This window comes from Symsagittifera roscoffensis, chromosome 10 (genome assembly GCF_963678635.1).
Source record: "Symsagittifera roscoffensis chromosome 10, txSymRosc1.1, whole genome shotgun sequence".
In the NCBI taxonomy this organism is placed as follows: domain Eukaryota; kingdom Metazoa; phylum Xenacoelomorpha; order Acoela; family Convolutidae; genus Symsagittifera; species Symsagittifera roscoffensis.
Window position 1 is genome coordinate 27194993 of NC_087071.1, and position 22842 is coordinate 27217834.

General features: G+C 34.6%; 2 protein-coding genes across 2 annotated transcripts in view; one reads left to right on the forward strand and one right to left on the reverse strand.

The window, feature by feature from the left end:
- Window positions 1-22842, reverse strand: part of LOC134855116 (splicing factor 3B subunit 1-like) — a 602997-nt gene that overhangs the window by 503032 nt on the left and 77123 nt on the right. The gene's annotated exons all lie outside the window — the stretch shown is intronic.
- On the forward strand, window positions 3083-22759 carry LOC134855576 (uncharacterized). The gene is made up of 5 exons (XM_063872114.1): window positions 3083-3238; window positions 6579-6696; window positions 19652-19800; window positions 21236-21369; window positions 22399-22759. The coding sequence occupies exons 1-5, from the start codon at window positions 3199-3201 to the stop codon at window positions 22654-22656; spliced, it is 699 nt and encodes a 232-aa protein (XP_063728184.1). The 5' UTR covers window positions 3083-3198; the 3' UTR covers window positions 22657-22759.

Genomic DNA, 22842 nt, shown 5'->3' on the forward strand with positions numbered 1-22842 from the left:
TTGTTTGCTTTCCATTTGTTTTGCGTCTATCTATAAATCTCAATCTCTTCAATCTCTTAGGTAAGACACCTTTTGACTCTGGTAGACATAACTAAAACAAAGGTGCTTGACAAACCGTAACTAAACATAGCAACTTAATCAATATTCTATTTCCAATAAAAATTAATGTGATAAGGCAACAAAAATTACGATATAGCCTCAATTTAAACTTAATTACTATATAATTTCACTCTTAACCTTTACAATAAAATTTGATGAGAGAACCATGAACATTCCTATTGAATATGTTGGAAGTGAATTATCTTTCTCTAACAAAATCATACATTGCAGAAAAAATTGGGCTTGCTCTTGTTCAATAATCATGTCAAGGGGATGGAGAAAGTCAAAACTAGAAAACAACTGCAAATTGATGCAACACGCAGTTGATACGTTTTTTGCTGCTTAAATTTGTGAAAAAAAATCTTAGAAGTCAACTCAAACAGACTCTTGGAAGTGTAATGTCACAAACTTACTTTGAACGAAGACAAAACAAGAATGAAAACCTCGAATGAAAACAAGTCTGGATTTACATTCATAGGAAGTGTAGACACTAAAATCAAGAAATCAAATCGAAATAAACATTTGGGTGTTATCCTTCACAAAATACTATTGATGGAGCCAGAAATAAAAAAAACAGTCTACGAAAAGGTTAACAACGTTTGAGCTTAACTAAAAACCTCACTGCGAATTTTATACAAGGTTACGTTTCTAAAAGTCTAGTTCTCAGTCAGCTTTTTTTCAATGCAACTGTTAATTGGTCGTCAAGAAAATGCGCTATACACCTTAGTTAGACAAGTTAATTCAGCTGTTACTACAGGTTTTTCTAAAACAATTTAAAAAATTTTCCTGATAAATTTCAGATTAACAAGTTTTCCAAATATAGCATACTGCAAATTCGTAGCATGTACAAAGGAAGATGTTTTCAATTTAACCATGACAAGCAAGAACAGAGCCAAACTTTTTCTTATCAAAGCTGCAATTTGTTGATTTCTTGCCTGAAAAGTGAAAGACAACATAATAAGCAATGTTTAGAGTTGTTTGATCAAGGAGCTGTCAAATTCGAAAACACTTGGAAAACGCAAGATCAAGGCTGTATATAATTAGCTCATACTGTCATCGTAATTTTTACCATCTCGAAATCACCTAATCCAAAAAAATTACATCGCTAATATCAGCTCAGTTTTGGGTCTGATAAAAATTTTGTTTGATCTTTATTGTACACTTGATAAAATTTGTTTTCTTTGTTGACCATTGATTCAGTGTTTGTCCCTCTATTTCTTTTTTGTATATGTTTTAAGCCAAAATAGCGTGGTCGCACTTTTCATAGTGTTACAGTCTGCACAGCAAATGTAACTCTTCTTGAAAACTGATTGTATATTTCTTCTTCGTTAGTCTCGTAACTTTGAGAACAGTTTGCACTTTGTCTACAGATGCACAATTTTGACAATAACTTAAATTTAAATAATTACATCAAAATACTTTCCTTTTATAACTAGTGTTTTACTTAATTTTTCTGGGGGAAAATTTTTTTTCATCAGCAAGTTTTTGAGCTGAGCTACTGAATGTTTGATATGACGTAACAATAGACGGAACCTTTGGAGTAATTTTCAAGATGGAGGGACCGCATGATAAAAAAGTTTCAACCAATCAGAATCGTTTGACATTGCGATCGGCTAATCGGGTTTCGCATATGATCGAAGTCTATATTAACAGAAAAATAATCATAGCGCCACAGCAAAGTTTTGCTATAGAATTTGTGAGAACAAACATATTTTTTTATGCTTCAAAAAATAGATTTTTAATTTTTTAGCCAAAACCCCACTTTGGAAAATAAATCAAAATCAATTTTTAAAGCATAAAAAATCTGTTTGCTCAAAGTTTTTTTAGTGGCCTGCATTTGTTCGTTTTTGATTTTTTGAGTTCGATTTCGATTTTTTTTTGCTTTCGAATGTTGATTGGCTTACAATAAGTGAAACTTTTTTTTGAATATTCGGTCCCTCCGTCATGAGGACGAAACCAACACTTTGGTGTCCGGCAAATCAGACAACAGCTATTAGGGCGACCTCAAAGTTTGATGGGGCTTTGAGACGACGGAACTCACATTCTCCAAAGGTATTTCTGAGAAATCTAAACAACCGGTTGAACTCGAACAGTTTATTTGAAAAATTTTGATGATCATTTGTCGCATTTTTGTCGAATATTGTCGTCTTTTATATCTAGCACCGGATACTTTGAACATGCTTTTTCAAACAAACGGACACATTTAAAGAACTTTTAAAGAAACTACGTTTTTATTGAAATTTATCTGAAGCACCTTGTTTTATTAGATTGGACATAAATTTTAAAAAATGGATCAAACCACCCTTAAGAGCAGTGAAAAAAATCATTTGTAATAGATTTTTTGCCTCTAAAATTTTATAAAATTAATTGAATGCCATATTGCACTCAGGCAACAAAATGGAATATAAAAATGAATATAATCCATTATTTTTATCAAACTTAAGTATATTTAAAAACAATTTATCAATGATTTTTATTCATTGAATCCCAGAGTGGGAGCTGTAAATTCTCCCCCACCCCTTAAATGACCTATCGCATAATGTCTTGTCCCATCATGTAACAATTCTGAGAAAAAAATCCGCAGTAAATATAAAATTCAAACAAGCGAGAAGAATTTAGTAATCGAGAAAATGTTTCTTAAGGATTACCTATTTTATACTGTTAATAACTAAAAACTTTAATCAAAAATTGTATTGTTTAATTTTTTTGACTATTTAGATCAGTTTATTTTGCTCTCAATCTTTATTTTTCTTAAAAGTGTAGTAATTTATCTCACTCGCGCTAAATCGATTTGGGGGAGGAATTGTATAGTTCATTCAAAAAGATTATTAAAATTGAAGATGATATATAGTTTTACTGAAACTCGATGATATTGAATTGCTTCATTTTAGCTCACTGGTTTTATTATGGTATTATATTTCAACCTTTTTTCCGCAAACAAACGTTCAAATTAGAATTTACTAATCAAAATTGAAGTAATTAATGAAGAACGCTCATTCATTTATTTGATCGTTTTAACCTTTTCGTTTTCAGCTCTGCGTTGTTGGACAAAAATCTTTACATTTTTGACGCAAAAATCTATCACCAATTCACAGAACAATGTGCGGATCGATTGTGTGGTTATGTTTACTCATGTTTGGTATGTACAGTTCATTGTTTCTACAAATATATAGAAAAGGAAGCAAAAATTAGGTGGTTTCATGAAACAAGCCTAAGTCAACCAATCTGCGATATTTTAGAAAAAATATTTGTACTTTTGTCAATTTTGACAATGAGCTTTTGATGATATCGAATATTTAAAGACCTTAGAAAAAAAAATTAATTGCTAAGATTGTTTTAAAATTGTTGAGGTTTTACTCAAAATTTGACAATTTCTTCTTTAGTTCTCAAAAGTTTAGCAAAAATTTGGCTCCACTACTTTTTCATGATTTTTGATGGAAAGTTTTACTACCACTCGAATTTAATAAAAATTATACAATGCCTTTCGAGCTGTAGATTCTATCAGATTTAGTCGTTAATGCTTATTATGGGTCTGTTTATTGAAAAAGCGAAACTTTTTTGGAGAGTGTTTGCTATCATTGATAAACCTTTACAAATCTTCAAAATTTCAGCAACATTTCAAATTTGACTAAAACTGTGGTTGATTTTGCCGAATTAGCAATCTGTGCAACCGCATCAATTGAAAAACATATATTCAAAAATCAAAAGACAAACGAAATTTAAAAATGGAAAAAATATCAACTTTGTAATCATTCTTTCGACACAACAAAATTCAGTTGTTCTAAAAGAAGAAAAGTTTAAAAACTGGGTGGAAACAGAAAAAATCCGAAAATTTAAACGTCATTTACAATGTTAAAAAAATGTTATCATGATGTGTTAGATTTCATAGGTTGGTAGACAAGCCCCACTTTCCAAGAACAATTTTTTCGGGTGATATTGCTGCTTGAGCCATAGTTTAACTTATTAAAAGCATTAAAACAAATCGCCAAAATTGAAACAATCTTTATAAGTTCAATTGACAATGAAAATTTTCGAAACGTACTGATTGACTTTGGAAAAAAAAATTGCATTCATGCTCAGCCAAGATTTTTATAATTGTTTTTAAATTTAGAAACTTTCATCATTGTTAGATTATAAAGCTATTACTATCGAAACATTTGCGACATCTATTGCCGTAAAATTTGTGTTTCATTCACTATTTTTTGTTGACTAAGGATTCAGATTTTTAGTAGGCTAACATCGGAATATAATTCATGCAAATTTAATTGTTGAAATTTTTCGGCTCATAAAAATCTGCTGAAGATAATGTTGCTACATCTGCAAAGTCAAAACTTTCTGTGGATTTAGATCTGATTGCGAGCCCGCCTTGGCAATTGTGCTCGGGATTAATTTAGTTTTATTTTAAATCGAAACAAATTGATGACTGATGTAAGCTTTAGGAGCTGAAACGGACTCCAAGATAGTTTAAGAGCCTAAATAATTGATGTAACTTTGTTTGTGTGGGTTTGGGTAGCTACTTAAATTAATTGGATTTTGTCGTTTTTTATTTAAAATCGTTTTTGGGGCTGTATGAGTATCAATTTTAAAGGTTCAAGCAATCTACTTTGAAGGTTCAAGCAGTCTAATTTTGAATGTTCAGCAGTCTAATTTTAATTTTGCTCCAGAATTTCAGCAAAAAATGTATACAACAAAATAAGTCTTCGCCAATGTAATAATGATCTACAGTCATTCCTGCAAAACAGTTTGCAGCAAACAAACTAATAGTTTCATCGGTTGTTTTGAATTTTTTGCAATCAAAAGGTTCATGCGCTGGTAAAATTAATCTAGGATGAACTTTTTCAAATGCTATATTTAAGATAATCAATTTTAGTGCAACTTTGTAACGCTAATAAAAAAAATTGATGAACTGGACTTGGAAAATGACTTACGCTGCGCAAAGTTTGCATCATATTTTATCTCAAAGTTTGTTTTCAGATCAAAAATGAGCACAAAAAATTGCTGAAAAATGTAAACTCTAATTTGTTAAAAATGAATTAGAGGAATTATGAAAGAAAATCAAATTAAATCGATTCAAACCAATCTGAAACCTCCCAAACAGCGTGGAGGCGAAAAGCTATGATTTAACATATATAGAATCAACCCAACTATATTTTTTCCTTTTTGAAGGGCTATCGGTTTAGATCGCTTTAGATTTGATCCAATAAATTTTTCCAGTTTTCGAAGGAAATACATTTTAATTGGATAAAACTTATCCAAATTATTTTTATTTTATTTGAACCTTTTTTGATACTACAATACTCATACATCAATTTTGTCAGTGCTAGTGAGCAGCCCGCAATGAGTTTATAATCTATTCAAACTAAGGTCACTAATGTTGCCAGTATTATCGATGATAATTACATTTTGAGACTAAAAAATCAATTATAATCGATTGTAAGCCATAATTTTTACAGAATTTAAATGGATTAAGATCTATTTAAAAGCCATTAGAATAGATTATAACGGTTTACCACACCAATATCCCCCCTTTTTTAACACCCTCAAGTACCCTCCTTCCACCCCCCACACATAACCATCCCACAACCCCCTTGGATCCCGACACCTACAATTTCTCAATCCTCCATAGCGGTTTTCAGCATTTTTCAATAATTCTAAGCGTTGAAAAAACAGCCCAAAAAGTATTAGCGCCCCCGAACTTACCCCCCCCCCCCTCCCGAACAAATACATCCCCACCACCCCGAACTCTAACTAACTCCCACTCCCCCTAACTCAATAATCTCTCTACTTACCCCTTTCACACAAACAATAGATGAATGTATTGAGGTAGGGGACGGGGTTGGGGATTTTGGGGTAAATGGGATAGGTGGCGAGATAATTGTGGTTTAAGTGGGCGAGGGGCGTTGATATCTCAATAAAAGTAATGAGAAAAAACAATACAACAAAATTTACAAGACAAATGTAAGCCTCAACTTAACAATGGCACTATTCAAGTTTTGAAATTATGCAGAAAATTTTTCGGGAAAATCTAGGCTCTTGCGTAAAACAAAACATTATTTATTATAACTCATTATAATCCATTATATTACATTAGAATCCAGTATAGAATATTATATTGGTTTAAAATGGTTTCTTTTTTGTTCGATTTATAATCAAGTGTTAATCCAATATAATCAATTATTGTAGAGTTTTATTGAGACAGGCCTTAAAAGTTCATTCATTAGATTATTATCCGTGGAGCCTAACTACGAGAGCTCTTGCTAACACATTTTTTTGCAGACTAATAAAAGAAAATTCTTTCTTTTTTTGCATCAAAAAACTTGCAATTTCTCAGCAAAACGTTGATGCGTTGGTTGTGAAGTAATAATCTTTCAAATCTGGTAGTTTTATTTGAAAGTAAGCCCTCATGCTATGATGGCAATTTTTGAAACTGTGTAAGTTCTTTTATGTTGGAATACCATCGTAACATTTCTGTTTACAAGGCAGTGGATCATTTGGCAGTATCCTAGTACCGAGTTCGCTAGACTGGGAATCTATGCTGTTTATTATCCCGAGCGATTACAGTTCAGACGTGAGGTCGCACTTGTGCCATAAATACAGGCAGGTAACACCAATTAAACTTTGATAATACCTATGTTAAAAGATCTTGTACGATTTTTGTTAGAATCTTCGAAAAGCATGGTTGGATTACGGATGTGATTTTTTTTTCAAAATTTCACAACACTCTTAAACTTGTGCAAAGAGGTATCTAATATGAAAATGCTTACAAAGAGGTCATTTAATTAAGAAAGTAGCAAAACTTTACTTGATTGAACACCAATGTCAGCTAGAGTAAATAAGTAGAGGATTTAAGGGGGGAGCGTAGGCCCCTTTCATCTCATTGATACGACCCCTTGACTACCCAAATTGTCTAAAAACGCTTCTTTATCTGTTTTTTTTTCAAAATTTGCCTGACGCGCAAAAAATATAGCTAATGCAGGTTCCTTTTAGTGTTTTGGGAGAGCACGGAAAATCAATTTGGTGAACCGAAAATATGAACACAAATTTTGACGTTTTTTAGAAATCAATTTTCGAAAATTTGAACACCCGTAATATTATGACTATAACTCAATTGATAATGATTTTGTTGCCTTTAAGAGCAGCAAAAATAATTACAAAATCTCTGCTATTTTTTTTGCTTTTTGAAAATGTCCTGATCTTCTTCATTTTTATTTTCGAATAAAATAAATTATAAAAAAATTGAAGTTTAAAAAGGGTTTATCGATATTTGGGCCCAAAACTCTTACCAAAAAAGTGGAGTTTTTTTACTTTTGCATTCAATCAAAAATTACGCTGAAATTACTTGGTCAAACAATGACAATTTTATATCAAGGTGAGCTTCTTATTGAGCCCAACAAAGTTTAAAAAAAGTAATGTTTTCAAGAAAACGTATAAATTAATTTTACTTTTGTATCATTGACAAAAAAAAACATTTTACCTAGAAAGTCACATTTTTAATTTAAAAAACTTTTGTTTGTTTTGCTTAATTTTTTAAAGATAGAAATCTTCTGAACCTTTAACTTTAGGAAAAGTTTTATTTTGAAAAATTTGAGCAAAACTTGTTAAAACTGTTTTCATTCAAAACAAATGGTATTTTCTACAGTTAAGTTAACATTTTTTGTCTGTCAAACAAAAGTAAATTAAATAGTAGGTTTTCTTGGAGATTATACCTTTGTTAATCTTTGTTGGGCTCAATAATTGGCTCATTTTGATATAAATTTGTCAGTAAAGGACCCGGTAGTTTCAGCGTAATTTCGGATTGAAAAAAAACCAATAATAATCACAGAAAAACAAATTCCCCAAAACGTAAAAATTCTGCTGAAACTCATACAAAAAAATTTGTCTGTGTTTTTTTTACCTAAATTGGACTGAATTTGAGAAAAGCGCGTTTTAAATTTCAAGCTTAATGCGTTTTGTCGGACAATTTAAATCAGCACTGTAGATAAAATCCAACTTGAGCTCTTCAATTTGAAGTTTGAATTCAGGTTACCTTGAACTGTTTTATCAAATTAACTTTCGTGATATTAATGAGGATATAAATTGGTAATGTCAACAGTTTTAAAAACCCATGTTGGAGCCCTCAGTCGAAATGAAAAACAAAACGGACAACTCTACCAACGTAATCAGACCAGCTGGGTCTAGGAAAAGAATTAAGAGGATCACCGACAAACAGGTATAACATGGAACCTGGTCGGATACATGTTATTAGGAGATATACAAGCAGCTCAAAAAAGATTTAAAAAAAAACGATTTCAAGAGTGCGCAAGGGTAAGTCAATACGCACAATTGAACGGTCTACTATTGTTTCAAAAGCGGATGCTATGAGGAGGAAGCAAATATGAAGGTCAGATGTTATACCTATCAAATTCTTGGAACAATAGGACAAATAGGTTGTCACCTGCACCAATCAGACCTTCGAACTCATCAGAAAACTAAAAAATATTTCGTAAGGGGAAGACTGAACGTTCATTTTTTAAACCGATGAGTTTCAAAAACGGAAAAAATACAGCAAACTCAAACGTGAACTGAATAGCGTCAACTGACCTAGGGATTTGTGGAAATTTCAAATACCCTAGCTGCAGCAAAGCAATACAATACCAGACGCTCAGTTCACAATAGTTTTTTTTGGGGAGGGGGGCAGCGGGAAACAAATTTACGGCAGACTTATCACCATATCTCCGACTTATTACCAATTTCCTTCTAACTTTTCTCAAAAATGTTTTTTTTCTTCTCAATTTATCCGAGCTGGTGATTCATATTACAAAGAGGATGTAGGAAGGCGAACCGTTTCACAAATTTTTTCGTCTCCAAAACCGCCTCTTTTGAATATTTCTTTCATTTCAACGTCTGATTCAGGGGCTGATTTTGTGGGGGCGGGGGTCGGGGATCGATGCTTTTCTATCAGGAATCTGACCCTCACCAACCGAAGGGTCCCCCTTGTTATTATTTTAAGACATCCATTTTCGGCTGAGCAGACCTAGTTTTTTAAAAAGTGCCTTCGGCGCCATGATATACTAGTTTTGAAGCAAACGCCAGACAAACCCCCCTGAGTATACGCCAGACAACCCCCCTCCCCCTGAAAAAATTGTAGATCCTCTGTTCTGATGTAATTTTTAAATTGATCTAAGAGACGGCAAATAGCAAAACCGTTCTGCTTAAAATTGTCAAATTTAAATCATTTTTTGTCTCTAGCACACGTAAGTGATCTAATCTAATAAAACACCTTCTTGCAGAGGTTTGTATTTATCTGAATACAGAAAAATTCAATTTTCGAAAATTTTGGGCACTTAATAGGGGTTGATAAGGAAAGCCAGTTCTTGCGTAAATTTTTCCGTCCATCGCCGCTAGCTCTTTACTTGTTTGAAACTCAATTTAAAAAAATCTAAAAAATCTAAAAATCTATTAAATACAGGGAACAATGACACAGGGAACTATCGTGCAATGTTTTACTCAAAAGTATTGTTTTTCTACAATTAGGCCAATTGTTGATTGAATGCTGTAACACCAGGGGCAAATCTAGGATATTTTCGAGGGAGGGGCGGAGCGGACTATCAAAAAAATTTGAAAATTTTGTCGATCTTTTTAGGTTGATCAATTTGAGTTTCTGAGCTCCACCAAATCTTTATATAGACCCTATTTTGATCATATGTTTTGCGCGCCTCAGGTTTTTTTTAAAAAAAAAGCCAAAAAAGGCTTTTTAAGCCTTTTTGGAAAGTTTTGACCAAAAAATTGCCTTTTTTTGGATCGCGATCCCCTCTCAAAATTATTATATTTTGGCGCCGAAGGCTCCTTTAGAAAATTTTAGGGTCAGTCAAACAAAAACGGATATCTCGAAAGAGTACAAAGGGGGGACCGCCCCCCTAAATCGGCTGGTGGCAGAAACCATGTTCATTCATTTATAGTCGAAACTATAAAAAGCTACGCTAATTTTTCGAAATTAAAAGTACTCAATTTTTTTTTCAATTTTTTCAAAACATAGTTGCAATTTTTGACTCGTTCAAGTTTTGTGTTCTAATTATTTTAACGTTTGCGGTTTTGTTCGCCTGTCTTGTTCCTTAAAAACAATGTAAAAACTGACCGAATGATTCTGCCAAATTTCATTTTTATATAAAATGTCACAATGATGGATAGTAAGGAAAGCTTTTCCAACGTTTCCACGCCGCATGTTTTGTGTTGTGCAGAAATATTATTTTATAATGTTAAATACGAATTATAATTGCGTATAGCAGCCGCATGAATGCTAATGAAAAAACTAAAAGCATATGCTGAATATGCTTTTGATAATGCCAAATCTCAACACATATTTACAAAGCTGGTTTTCAAAATGCGTGACTTGTTTTTATCAGCACTCATCTCTCAGATTGTTCATACTAATCAGGTGGACAGAATTTAAAAGCAAAAAAAGTCAAGTGGCCTTGGAAAAACATGGTAAAATAGCCGGAAGAATTTTTCCGGATGTACACTTGCATGATTATTCAGCACTGTTTTGTTTTCTCAGTGACTTGCGCATATTACTACTCATTTTTGTTCCGACTTTTGTAACGAAAGTAACGGAATATTTGTGACCAGGATGGTTTTTTCTTCAGACCAAATTCATTGTTTTAACGAGCCAATTTTTAGTTTTTTAAGTATCATTCGAAAGGTATTGCTGTCTTGAGCTTAAATTTGAAAAAAAAACTTTTCTTCTGTGATGATTTTTGGTGAGGTTATGGGGGGCTTAAAGGTTTTCTTTTTGGCCAATTTGAGAAAACTAGCACGCGATATATTTCGCGCTTTAAAGCGTAAGCAGAGATTCAATTCGTCTTAAGAAGCGTTCCAAACTGGTTGAAGGAAGCTTATTTGCCATAATTTATTTGTTATCAGGTGCGAAATCAATCATTTTGTACTTTATATGGCGTGTGTGTGGGGTGGGGGCTGATTTTTACAAAAAAATCTCAAATTGTAGAAAAAATTCATTCTGTTTTTATTACATTTAATTTTTTCATGTTATTACTGTTCCATATACCTTAAAAGGCGTTCAGAACATTCAGGTTTCGCCTTGAAACGAGCAGTTTTGTTAGCTTGGTTTCCTTTACAAATTAAGACTTTTCTCGAAGAAAGTTCAGTTCAAAGGCTGTAAGTTGATAGCTGAATGTAAGCAAATTTTTTTTATAATCTTGCTTTAAATTTAAAATATCTAGAGAGTTTTCACTGGGTCTGGCTTAGTAGACAAAAAACTTGATATGCTTTTAACAACTATTATTTTGAAAATAGTTGTTGTTACATTTTTCTATCAGTTTTATCTACTTTTAGTAAGTAATCCGGTTGATTTTCTCAATTCCTTAATGATTTTTTCGTTTTTTCATAGCTTTGTTACTGAAGCTGACTTGTAGGATTCGTAAGCATCTCTTTTTGTCTTGATTTGAATTTTTATATTTTTTATCTACACAAATTCATTTCTTGAAAATGATCATTTTTCAGTTTACTTATTTAATCGATTTTCTAGCATTTTTGAGAATAGCAGTTCATTTTTCAAATGATTGATTTTTGCTTACTGTATGCTCTTTTGTAATGATAGTAACATAATATTTGTAATCGGGTTGGTTTTGTTTGCTTCAGACATTTTTCGACTTTTTAACTAGCCTTTTTGATGGATTATTTTTATATAGTTGAAAAGGTATTGTTGTCTTTTGAGCTTGAATTTGAAAAGATGGTTTTACCTGAGACTATTCTTTATGAAGTTAAAAGGGTTCATATGTTGCCATTTTGGTCTTTTTGGGACAATTAACGCGCGCTATACTTCGCGCTAATAACGTGTAAGCTGAGGTTTAATCCGTCTTAGAAATGTTTCCAAATTGGTTAAAGGAAGCTTATTTGCCATTATTGATTTTTTACTTGGAGCGAAATCTATCACTTCGTACCTTATATGGCGGCTGGGGTGATATATTTTTTTAAATCTCAAATAAAAAAATATAGTTTCATTTCAATACATTTAAAGTTTTCAGGTTATTACTGCTCTATAGACCTTAAAAGGCAGTCGGAACATTCAGGAATTCACCCTGATACGAATTTTCTCAGGTTTTTTTTGTGCAGCCTTAAGCCCGCCATAATATTGAGGGAGAAAATGAACTGGCTAATTGTTTTATTTGATGGGTTAGATGAACTAAATTGACAATAAAAACACTAAATGATAATTGACTGTGTCATACCGTAATGTATGAGCTTTTCTAGAATCCGAAGGGATTGGCTATCGATATCTAAGTAACTTTAATTAAGAAAAGTAACCGATCAGAAATCTGAATTCAACACCAACTGAACGATATTGCTCGGTCATCTGATGTTTTCTTTTAGTCAGGGCCATCCATTTGGTCTCTGAATAACTGTTTTTGAATATAGATACATAATGATGATTCATTCCAGTCCGGCTGAATGACATTCCCCCTAGGGGAAGGATTACAGTTTTACCGTCCCAGTGGTATCAATTATGAGTTTTATAGTCCCTCTGGAACTTGTGGTTCTGACTTGATTGCCGCTCCTTTTTTTCTGCGTCTTGTTGCTTCCTGGTTCCTGTATCGCTGCCTCCACGAGCGTTGTTATGATAGTTGTGTCCTTAGTTTTTATCGGCGGCGATGTTGGGGCCTCTTCATCCTCATGTACCTTTTCATGTTCTTCTGTGGTATTCGCTTCCTCTTTCGTTTTGTCGTCGGCTAGCGTGGTTTTCTTTGGGCTCTCAGAAGGGGATACCAAATCTATTACGCGTATGGGTTCAACGTCTTTTTCTTTGGTTTTATGGTTTTATACACAAGCCATTAGGCGAATAAAGCCCTTGGTGCTCGTGTTACCTGGGATGCCCGTGGTTTGTTTCTCTGGGGACTCAATTGCAAAATTTCAAGGAGAATCAATGGTATTGATTGAGATCGGATTTCCCAATGCTCAGGTTAACTTGGCCCCTCGGTTCCGTGTGGACTTTCTTGTTGGTTATGTGTTTATAGCAGGCTGGGGCAGAGATGTTGTTTTGGTGTCCTCTCGTTTTGGGGAGGTTGCCGTGTTTTCCAAAGCTGTGGACAAGCATCCGTCGCTTGACGAGGTCTCTGCTTCCTGTCCTTTTTTGTCAGCATCTTTGAGCGTCATGCCTCTGGCCTGTCTGGGATTCGGTTCTCCGCCCATTTGCTTGCCCGTTTAAGGCTTTGCCTTCCTCTTTTTTTCCGCTTCTGCGTCTTTCTTGTTTTTTTGTTCTTTCGGGACAATTTTTTGGTAGTCCTGTCTTCTCATCCTTGCTGACCACTTCGTGATGTGGGGCATTTGGTTGTTCGACTTCTGTGCTATTTTTTGGTAGAGGATTCCCCGTCCTTCAGGGACATATTCGAGGGCACTGGAAGATTCTTCATTGGTCGTCGTGATATCTTCACTTCAACTTCAGACCAGCATTGAGGTTCGTGCATGATTTCTGCTTGGAGGGGAGAAAACATTGGGTTTCTTTATCTTGCTCTGTATATTGGCGGCAATTCTGAGACATCTGGACGATTGTTCGGTGTATGTAGGGAACCAGATATTCTCGCACAAATTGACCAATAACGCCGCTTCCCAATGGATTAAGTGCAAGCGGTCTAGGATGCTTTGACGCAACTATTGCGGGATTTCGATCCGGTCGTCTATCAGTAGACAGCCATTCTTGACGTGCAGTCGGTTTCGTATGTTGTGCCAATAGTCGCCATATGCGAGTTTCAGAGCTTCCCTGTCCCGTTTCTGAGCAAAGTTGACTATTGGTTCGATGTTTCTGTCCCTGCGGGTGGCCGCGGCTATAAATTTGACCCCCATAACCTGTTGTAGTTTTTTGTTTAGAGTGGTGTGTCCTCTTCTGCCTCGGTTGCTGTGGCTCTGTCCGCTGTATCCACGACAATAGCCACTGTGAGTTCGTGGCTAGTTTCTAGTTATATTACCGGAATATTGTGGCGTGGCCTCGTTTGAGGATTTTTTGTCGATGCCGAAATGTTGGGAGTCGACTCTACTGACACGGTACTCATACTGTTCGTTCAATTCTACTGTGAGCTCTTTCTGATTGCATGTCGTTGAAAAATGGTGCGCTGGTCGTTGTTGATGTTTGCGTTTCCGAGTTTCTTTTGTTTGACTCAGTTCGAGACTCCTTAGTTTTTGGCTGACGGAAGGTATTTTCATTGGGGTGGTGACATTCGGGCTGACTGTCCGGTCGGGTGTGGTGATCTTCTTTGAGGTATTGGTGGCTTCTATGTGATCTCTCTCCCGTGATGCTGGACTGTCAGAAAACACAATTTTTGGAAATTTCAAAGTTATCCTGCTCGGGGTAAATTCTCTGGCGTCTTGAATTGTTTGTGGCAGGCGAGCGTGGGTCGTTCAGTGCTCGTATGTGGTCGTTTGTGATTTTATATGGCAGCGTGGAGCCGACAGACTTTCTTTTCAGTCGGACTCTCCTTTCCACACTATCTCAGGGTTTGCATTGGGGAGTTGTTTTTGAGAAGCTGTCTCCCTTCGGGTCCGTGCACTGTCAGGGATGAATCCCCCTTGTAGCCTTTTGTCTCATCTCGTTGTCTCATGATTTGAGGGTTGATTTCCGGCGTTGAGATAAAATTTACTGAACTTTGAGTCTGAAGTTGTTTAAGTGAATATTTTTTTCTGAATTGAACGGCCACTTGTGATAACTTTGAAATGTTTGAAGTTCACTTGAGATTTCAATTGAGCTGTTGCAATCCTTTTAACTTCCGTGCGCATTTTGGTCAGCCGATTTGGGGCTTGACTCTGATTGGCTAGTTTGTTTAATATGCCGTTGTCAATCATTTCAAGATTGGAAATGAACGAGTTAATTGACGCTACAACAAATTCTTTCTTATACTCACTAGTTACTTACACTTATTATACTCACAGCTATTTCTACTGGATTTCTATATAGTCGAATAGTCCCATTTTTTAATTATTACATATAGTCGAATAGTCCCATTTTTTGTTCGTGCCAAGTGTTGATGTCAAATGTAAATGAGGTTGAATTATTAATCCACCTAGTGAGTCTACTTTGACATGGCAAGTTTTTGATCGTTCGCTGGCGTTTAATGCGCTGATTAGCACTTGATGGTGTGTGATGACTGTAAGGTTCTTCGGGTATAAGTGGTATTTGAAGTGTTCAATTGCTCATACGACTCCTAATAGTTTTAACTCGTTAACTGAATATTTCTCTTCTAGTGAACTTAAGAACCTTGAGGCGTTTGCGATTGCTACACATTTTTTCTCAGTGTTTTGTTCTGAGGCAGCTCCTAGCCCAAATTTAGATGCGTCAAGGACTACCCGGGTTACTAGGTTTTGCTTGAAACTTTCATTTTCAATTTTTAGATACGAGTTTAACAATATTATGGAATGCGGATGTATGTGTATGTTCCGGCTTCCAATCTAATATTTCATGTTTGTCTGAGTTTTCATTGCAGTGGTTTCAATGTGGATGCTGTTTTTGCGATGCTTGAAACGTATCTGGTGAGATGATGTATTGACCCTATGAATCTTTTCAGTTGTTTAAATGTTTTTGCTGTAGAGAGCTTCAGTATTGCCCTTTTTTTCGTAATAGCGGCATTGTGCATTGGGCGTTTTTTATCGTGTAGCTGAGCCACTCGATTTGCTCACAAGCGACTTCGCTTTTATCGTCAAGTTTTGTCACTTAATTTCGTAAACCCTTTTGTAACGACTGTTTGTGCATATATTTTGAAACTATTGCCACAATCAATATGCCATCAATATAATCAAATGGGTTTTCACAGTTTGTTTGTTTAAGATTGATAGCTTTTTGAATGTCAACTAGCATATCCTTGAGGCCATAAAATCCCGTTGGGAACTGGTATGTTCCTGTAGCTTTTCCCCTTATGAAGCTGAAACTGCATTGGTTCTTAGTTTCAATATCCAGGGAGATTTGTGAATACTCATAACGTAGATCGACAGTCGAGAAACGATTTTCCTGGTGTTTGTCCGTCCAGATGGTTTTTGTGCAATTTTATCCAACAACAGCTCGATACTGGGCATTTGGTATTCAACTATGCGTATCAACTTGTTAATTTTTTTGGAGTCTAATGCGAGTTTTACCGTCTGATCGTTTTTAATTGTTATGACGATTGGGCTGGTTAATTGCTTGTCTCAACAATTGTCTAGTTTTTTTAAGAGTTTTTGATCTATTAGTTTGTTTAGTTCAGTTTTTACTCGTTCTTGTAGATGAATGGGTATTCTTCGGCCTTTTTGTTGAATATGTTTGACGTCTTGTATATATTGAGTTCGCATTACGTGGTTTTTTGGAATTCCGATTTGCACGCAGACTTGTCAGAAGTTCTCATTAATTCAGTTTTTTTCCTCGTCTGATGCTTCATCTTTTTCAGTTATGTTTATAATCTGGTTGTGGTTTGGTTTGTCTTGTATCAGTTTGATGCCAATTTTCGGTAGAATGTTCCACCCGATGATACTTTGCTGCTTTTTGATGCTTTTTGATCAACCGTAATGATGAACGGGGCCGATTGGATCGTTCAACCTCAGAATTCCACCGCATTGATCAGGCGTCCTTTTGGAAGAACAAAAATTCCGTTATAACAGGCAAGAATTCGGGCGGAGTCCGCCGGTGAGATGAGTTGGAATATCGCGGAGCCAAAAGTCTTTTTGCCATTTTTTCATGATTCCACTATTTTTTCTGATTTTGTTTTTAGTTTCACAATATGACCATTTAAGTCTTCTTCTTGTATGTTTACTGAGTTTCGTGTAATAAGCCCTTCTGATATCGTCAAAGCGGTAAAATTGTCCTGCGGCGTTTCCCCCATGCCATTTGATGACATGAATTCGGCATACGCCACTGGATCGTTTTTGTCCTTGATATCAACGGAATCTTCCTCTTCATCTTCCTTTTGACTTCTTCCGGTCTCTTGCAAATAGTTAACATTTTTTGATCTGCTTACTTTTGAAAATGCCCGCGTTTAGCGCATTCTGTGCAGATTTTGTCTTTTGCTGAGCATTACTGTAAATGTTTGGGTCCAAATTGCCTGCCACATTTTTAACACGGTTTGTTTTGGCCCATCTGCTGATTTTTTTGACCACGCGATTAAAAATGTCCCCGGGAAAAATTGTACCGTCCTGGGAGGTTTACCGGCCCTTTTGGTTGTTTTGGTATCCGTTTGGATTGCCACCTGTTCCGCGTGGTTGAAAATAAGCCATAGTTTCCTGTTTAACTCTGGTGGTTGTGGTTGCTGATGCTCCAAACGTATTTGTTTTTATCGCCTTACTATTTTCTATTCCTTTCTCTCTCCTGATTGCGGTTTCGTCCGCGTCCTGCAAAATTTAGTTTCTGCCAACAGTTTTTCTGCAATTTGCGGTGAACATGTTGCGGACCCATTCAACCTCCTAATCTCCATAGTCGGCCCGTGAAACCGATTCTACCAAGTCCTTGTGAAAATGCTCCAGCATCTAGTTTTTGCGTTGCTTCCGACACATGACTTTGTATCGTTCAAAAGCTATAAGTCTTGTGACTACGAATATATATTCCAGGATTCGCATTAGTTTTTTTGTAGTTGAAGTTTGGATATCGAAGCTTGGTTTGTTGCAATTGTCGATGCTCCTCTGCTCCCAGGAATGAGATTATGTAGCTTCTTACCTTGGCGTCCAATTTATCGCAGGGTACATTGTTGCACAGCACACCCTTGTCTCTGCTTTTTATCACGTTTCCTTCCTAAGTGACTCCTTTTTAATGGTTTCTGATATCTCTATTACGTTTTTGTGCTTCTAATTCTCCAGTGATTTCAACCTCGTAAGTTGGTTCACTTAGTTCTAACACTGGAGCTTTTGTTCTTACCAAAAATCTTACCTCTGTCCCATCTTTAGCAAACACAGCCATTTCCATCATAGCCGCCCGTTTTGATTTTTCCTGTAGTGGTTCTACTGATGCCTTCTGCCAAAATAGTCAAAAACTCAGCGGGTTCATATATCCTACTGGCTGCGCCACGTCATACCGTAATGTATGAGCTTTTCAAGAATCCGAACGGATTGGCCATCGATAACTAAATAACTCTGATTAAGAAAAGTAACTAAAGATAAATCTGAATTCGACACCAACTGAACGGTATTGCTTGGCCATCTGATATTTTATACCAGTCAGTACCATCCATCTGGTCTCTGAATAACTGTATATAAATATGGATACATAATAATAATTCATGCCCAGCCGGCCGAATGACAGAGTGGAAAAGACTGGAGCAGGTTTTAAACAGGTGCAGGCTTTCAATCCTAAATTGATGTCCCGGATTGATGTTTTTCAAAAAACGTTTTGTTTCATATACAAAGTTTATGGAAAAAAATGGTTGTCTTAGATTTTTTGTAGAAGAAAGTGACTTGAGAAGTGTTTTTTAATCGATTTTTTTCTGAAAATCAGCCTAATTTAATTTAAAACACAAAAAAAATAAATTGATGGTAGTTTCGGTTACATGGGAGCAAGTTGGGCAAAAAGTATAAATATTATGCTTTTTTAAATAGAAAAAATACTATTTGCAACTATAGTTTTTTAATCCCATTTTGGGCTGCAAACAAATGTCTGTTTTCGAATATACATTTTAAGAAAAAATATGCATGCAAAATTTGAGTTTTTATTTCTACAACATAACACAGTTTAAATTTCTCCCCCAAAAAAATATCAAAAAAAAACGCAAGCTGACGTTTTTATGAAAAAAATTGTTTTGTTCTCATATGCCAAGATAAATATAAATCAGACCCTTTTTTCTCAAATATCGAAATTTTCAAAGAAAAAATTTCTAAGCATGAAAACTTTAGCAATAACTGACACGGCTACTCGAATAAAAAACCAAATGCGATTTATCTTCATGGTAATCACTTACTCTCTGAAATTTTCATGACACTAATTCCTTAGTTCGAATGAAACAAAAAAATTTTGAAACAGAAAATTTTTTTTAGATTGATATATAGATTAAATTTTTCTCATACAATTTATAGCATTGAAAAATTGCTTATCGTACATTTTAGTAGAACAACAACTTTTTTTGCTATTTTTTAAAAATTTTTGTGATAAAAATTTGGCAAAATTTGGTTATTAAATATCAAAATATGAAAAAAAGAGCTTACTTTACAATTTCATAGTATGGAACAAACATTTGTCTGCTATTTTCAAACTATTCTTTTATCTATGAAGGAGTATGAAACTGAATGATAAGAATTCTTTTCATAGTGGGAAATTGTATGATAGGCATTTTTTTCAACCCTGGAAAGTTTCCAGATTGTTCACTTGGTATCAAAGTGATTATTTGAAGTCAGTGTTTTTGATCTGCCTTATTGAAGGCGCTTTTCAGAAACTCTTTAGAAAGGCTATTAAAAATGTTCTAGGGGACCCCGGCAATTACGCGCCTGATTTTTTTTTCCTAGTTAAAGTTATTTTGGTATTAAATCTAACAAACTTTAGGCTGATTTTAAAAAAATGTCCATTCCCGCCTTTTTATAAACTATTTGAAGCAAAATAAACAAAAAAAAAACGTTTCGTTTTTAGCACTCGCTTTTGCTTCATGGGTAAGGTGATCAATGCAATTAAGAGTGAACGATCGGAAGAGGATGACGACTATTTCAACTTCATTGAGCTAATCAGCAGAGTATACAGACACATCAACTGGTTTTCAATCTCATATGTTTTTGTCAGGGGTGAGTTTTTTTATTTTTTAGAGTAATCATCGTAAAACTCGCATCTGCAACTACTCATTTGCACATATCTTTTTGACATTTTCATGGCCAGATGGACGACATCACGATGAACATTTTGGAGAACGATTGAGTCAATAAAATCCGACATTCTTAAGACAATTAACAGAATATCAGTGCTCGGGTGGTTTTTTTCTTCAGACAAATTTCGACTTCTTAACTAGCCATTTTTGATAAATATTTTTATAACATTCAAAAGGTATAGTTGTCCTGAGTTTGAATTTGCACAGATCTTTCACCTGTGATCAGTTTTTGTAAAGTAATGGGGGTTTAAAAATTGCCATTTTCGCCAGTTTCGGACAATTAACGAAAGAAACAAATCGTTTCAAATTGGTTGAAAGAAGCTTATTTGCCATAATTGATTTGTTACAAGGAGCGAAATTTATTGTTTTGTACTTTATATGGCGTGTGGAGAGATGTATTCACAAAAAATCTCAAATTTTTTAAGAAAAATAATTCAATTTTAATTAATCACATTTTAACTTTCCATGATATTACTGCTCCATAGACCTTAAAAGGCAGTCGGAACATTGAGGCAGTCGGAACATTCACCTGATATGAGCAGTCTTGATCCGGTTTTTGATTTCATTACACGATAACAGCTACAGCTGAGATATTTCCTAATTTTCGATAGTGTAAAACTAGAAACCTAGGGTCGTCCAAATGTGCGAGAATGGTCCATTTTTTTCAACTGACCCACAAATAGTTTCTTTTCATAGGTTTATACATAATGAATGATTTGTTTTAAAAATATTCGATACTTCGCAATTTTTTTTGCTATTTTTAGCCTGAAAAAAACTGTTAAAACGCAATCACGTTCCAGATTTTGGGTTATTTGTTATGTGAGAATACTTTTCTAGACTTCAGAGAAGTTTCCTTTTCAATTTTTTGTGAGCTTCATTTAAGGGAAATATTTTCCCGCGTAGCAATTAATCAATTAATTTGTTGATTTTCTTTTAGAAAAAAAAACATAGGAAGCTTGAGCATAAATTTCGTGTATGCACTTTCTATTTTTCTATTTCATGCTAATTTTCAAAAGTTCTCGCAATTTAAAGATGTGAAACTGAACTATCTGGTGAACTTAGGACCACATTTTTAACTTCAACTTCAAATGCCTGTGGCTGCGCACCATTTCTAACAGTGACAATTTCCAAAAAACAGACAACTTATTTGCATGTTTTTCTCAAGAGTAAAGGCCTGGATGTGCACAAATTGTTGATGAAATCAAGTCCCCTAAATTGTCCAAAAATAACTATTTTTCCAATTTTATCATTTCAGTTTAGGAAAATTGAACTATGATTGGTTATGATTCGGGTATTTGGCTCTTCTGCGACGAGGGGTTTTTCAAATCAGCGAAATTTTGTTTGTTGTATTTCAGAGGAAGGAACTTGTTGTTTGTCCCAGTTGGGTTCCTACAGAAAATTTGGCATGGAACGAGGCTTATCTCCTGACAGTTACATGAATGAAGTTACTGATTTCTCCAGTAGAAACAAAAAACTTAATTTTATAAAGGTAATCTTCCATTCTTTAAGCAAACAGAAGATATATATGTATATATATATGAGAATTGACAACCATTAAGTTTTCATACACATCATTATGAAGCGTATCGAACTTCTGTATCGGACTTTGAATTTGGTTCGTATCGACTCAATATAAGTATGAGACGTATCGAACTTCTGTAAAGTAAAATTTTTCGATGTTTTCAATATATTCGCATTGATTACCTAGGCCGTGCCAGTTTTTTTTTCTTTTGTAGCCCTTTCTTTCCAGCCTAAATTACAATTTTGTGCGCATTTTGTTCCGACAATGAAATATATTAGAACGCACGACCTTGTTTTTGATAATAGCATGAGATAAATCTGGTCTTATTGATTTTTTCCTCAAATAAATTTTGACCTTTTAATTCAATTTAAATTTAAAAAGATATTTTATTAACGAACGTTTTTTTGAAACTCTCAGTTTCCAGTTTTAAAAATTTCCGGTAATTTGGAATTATTAACGCGCAAGATAGTCTGGGCTAATTTATCGAAAATATTTCATTTAAAGAGATTGTAAGAAAGTTATCCAGATTTAGTAATCAAAAATAAAACTTCGAAACGAATTTTTATAAGCGAAATCATGTAAGCAAAATCCGTTTTTTTTTTCGCTGGGAGTGTTTCCTTCAGTTTGGCAATAACAAATCTCTATACGATGCCCAACAGTCGTAAAAAAATTGTATGTTAATAAACAAAGACTCTTTACCACAATTGTTGCAAGAGCACAAAAATGTGAACCAGATCTAATGACAGGATCAGAGCACATATGACCAGGGAATACTTATCAAGTTGTTTCAACTTCTTTGAAGGTTATTTTTTCTAGAAAGATTACAAACAGTCAAACTTTTTCCTTGTTCAAATACGTTTTTTTAACATTTTAAGGAGTAGATGTTCAGACAGCTGCAAACATTTAAGCAGAGAAACAAAACGTATAATTCAATTTAAAGCGCATTGCTGCTCACTTTTTTTTAATAAATAGTGGTAACTCTGTCGGTTGTTTCAGGCCCACTTCAACAGGAACCTTTGCGTCAACCTTATATCAGAAGTTGGCTTCGGAACTGGAGAATTGGTTATCTTCGGCGAATATCACAACGCATTTTTTTTACTAAATGAAGGAAACAACAAAATGTTTCACTTTTTCCCTTATAACAACATTAAAGATCAACTTACTTTTGAGTGGTTTAAATTAAATATAATGTGCGACGAACAGCCTTGGATATGTGTTACACATCCTCCTCCTGTTGCGGAACAGCTTTTGTAGCGTGTCACATAGAAACTAGCTAATATTTGAAAATTTAATCTGGATCGCTTCAGCAGCATAGGTGTTGATCGAAACTCACAAACTTCCACAAGAATGTATTTATTGGGGAAAACTTACTTTTGTTTTCGTGAAGTTGACAATCATAAAACTGAGAAAACAAATTGAATCTTTCAACAACTTCTTTGG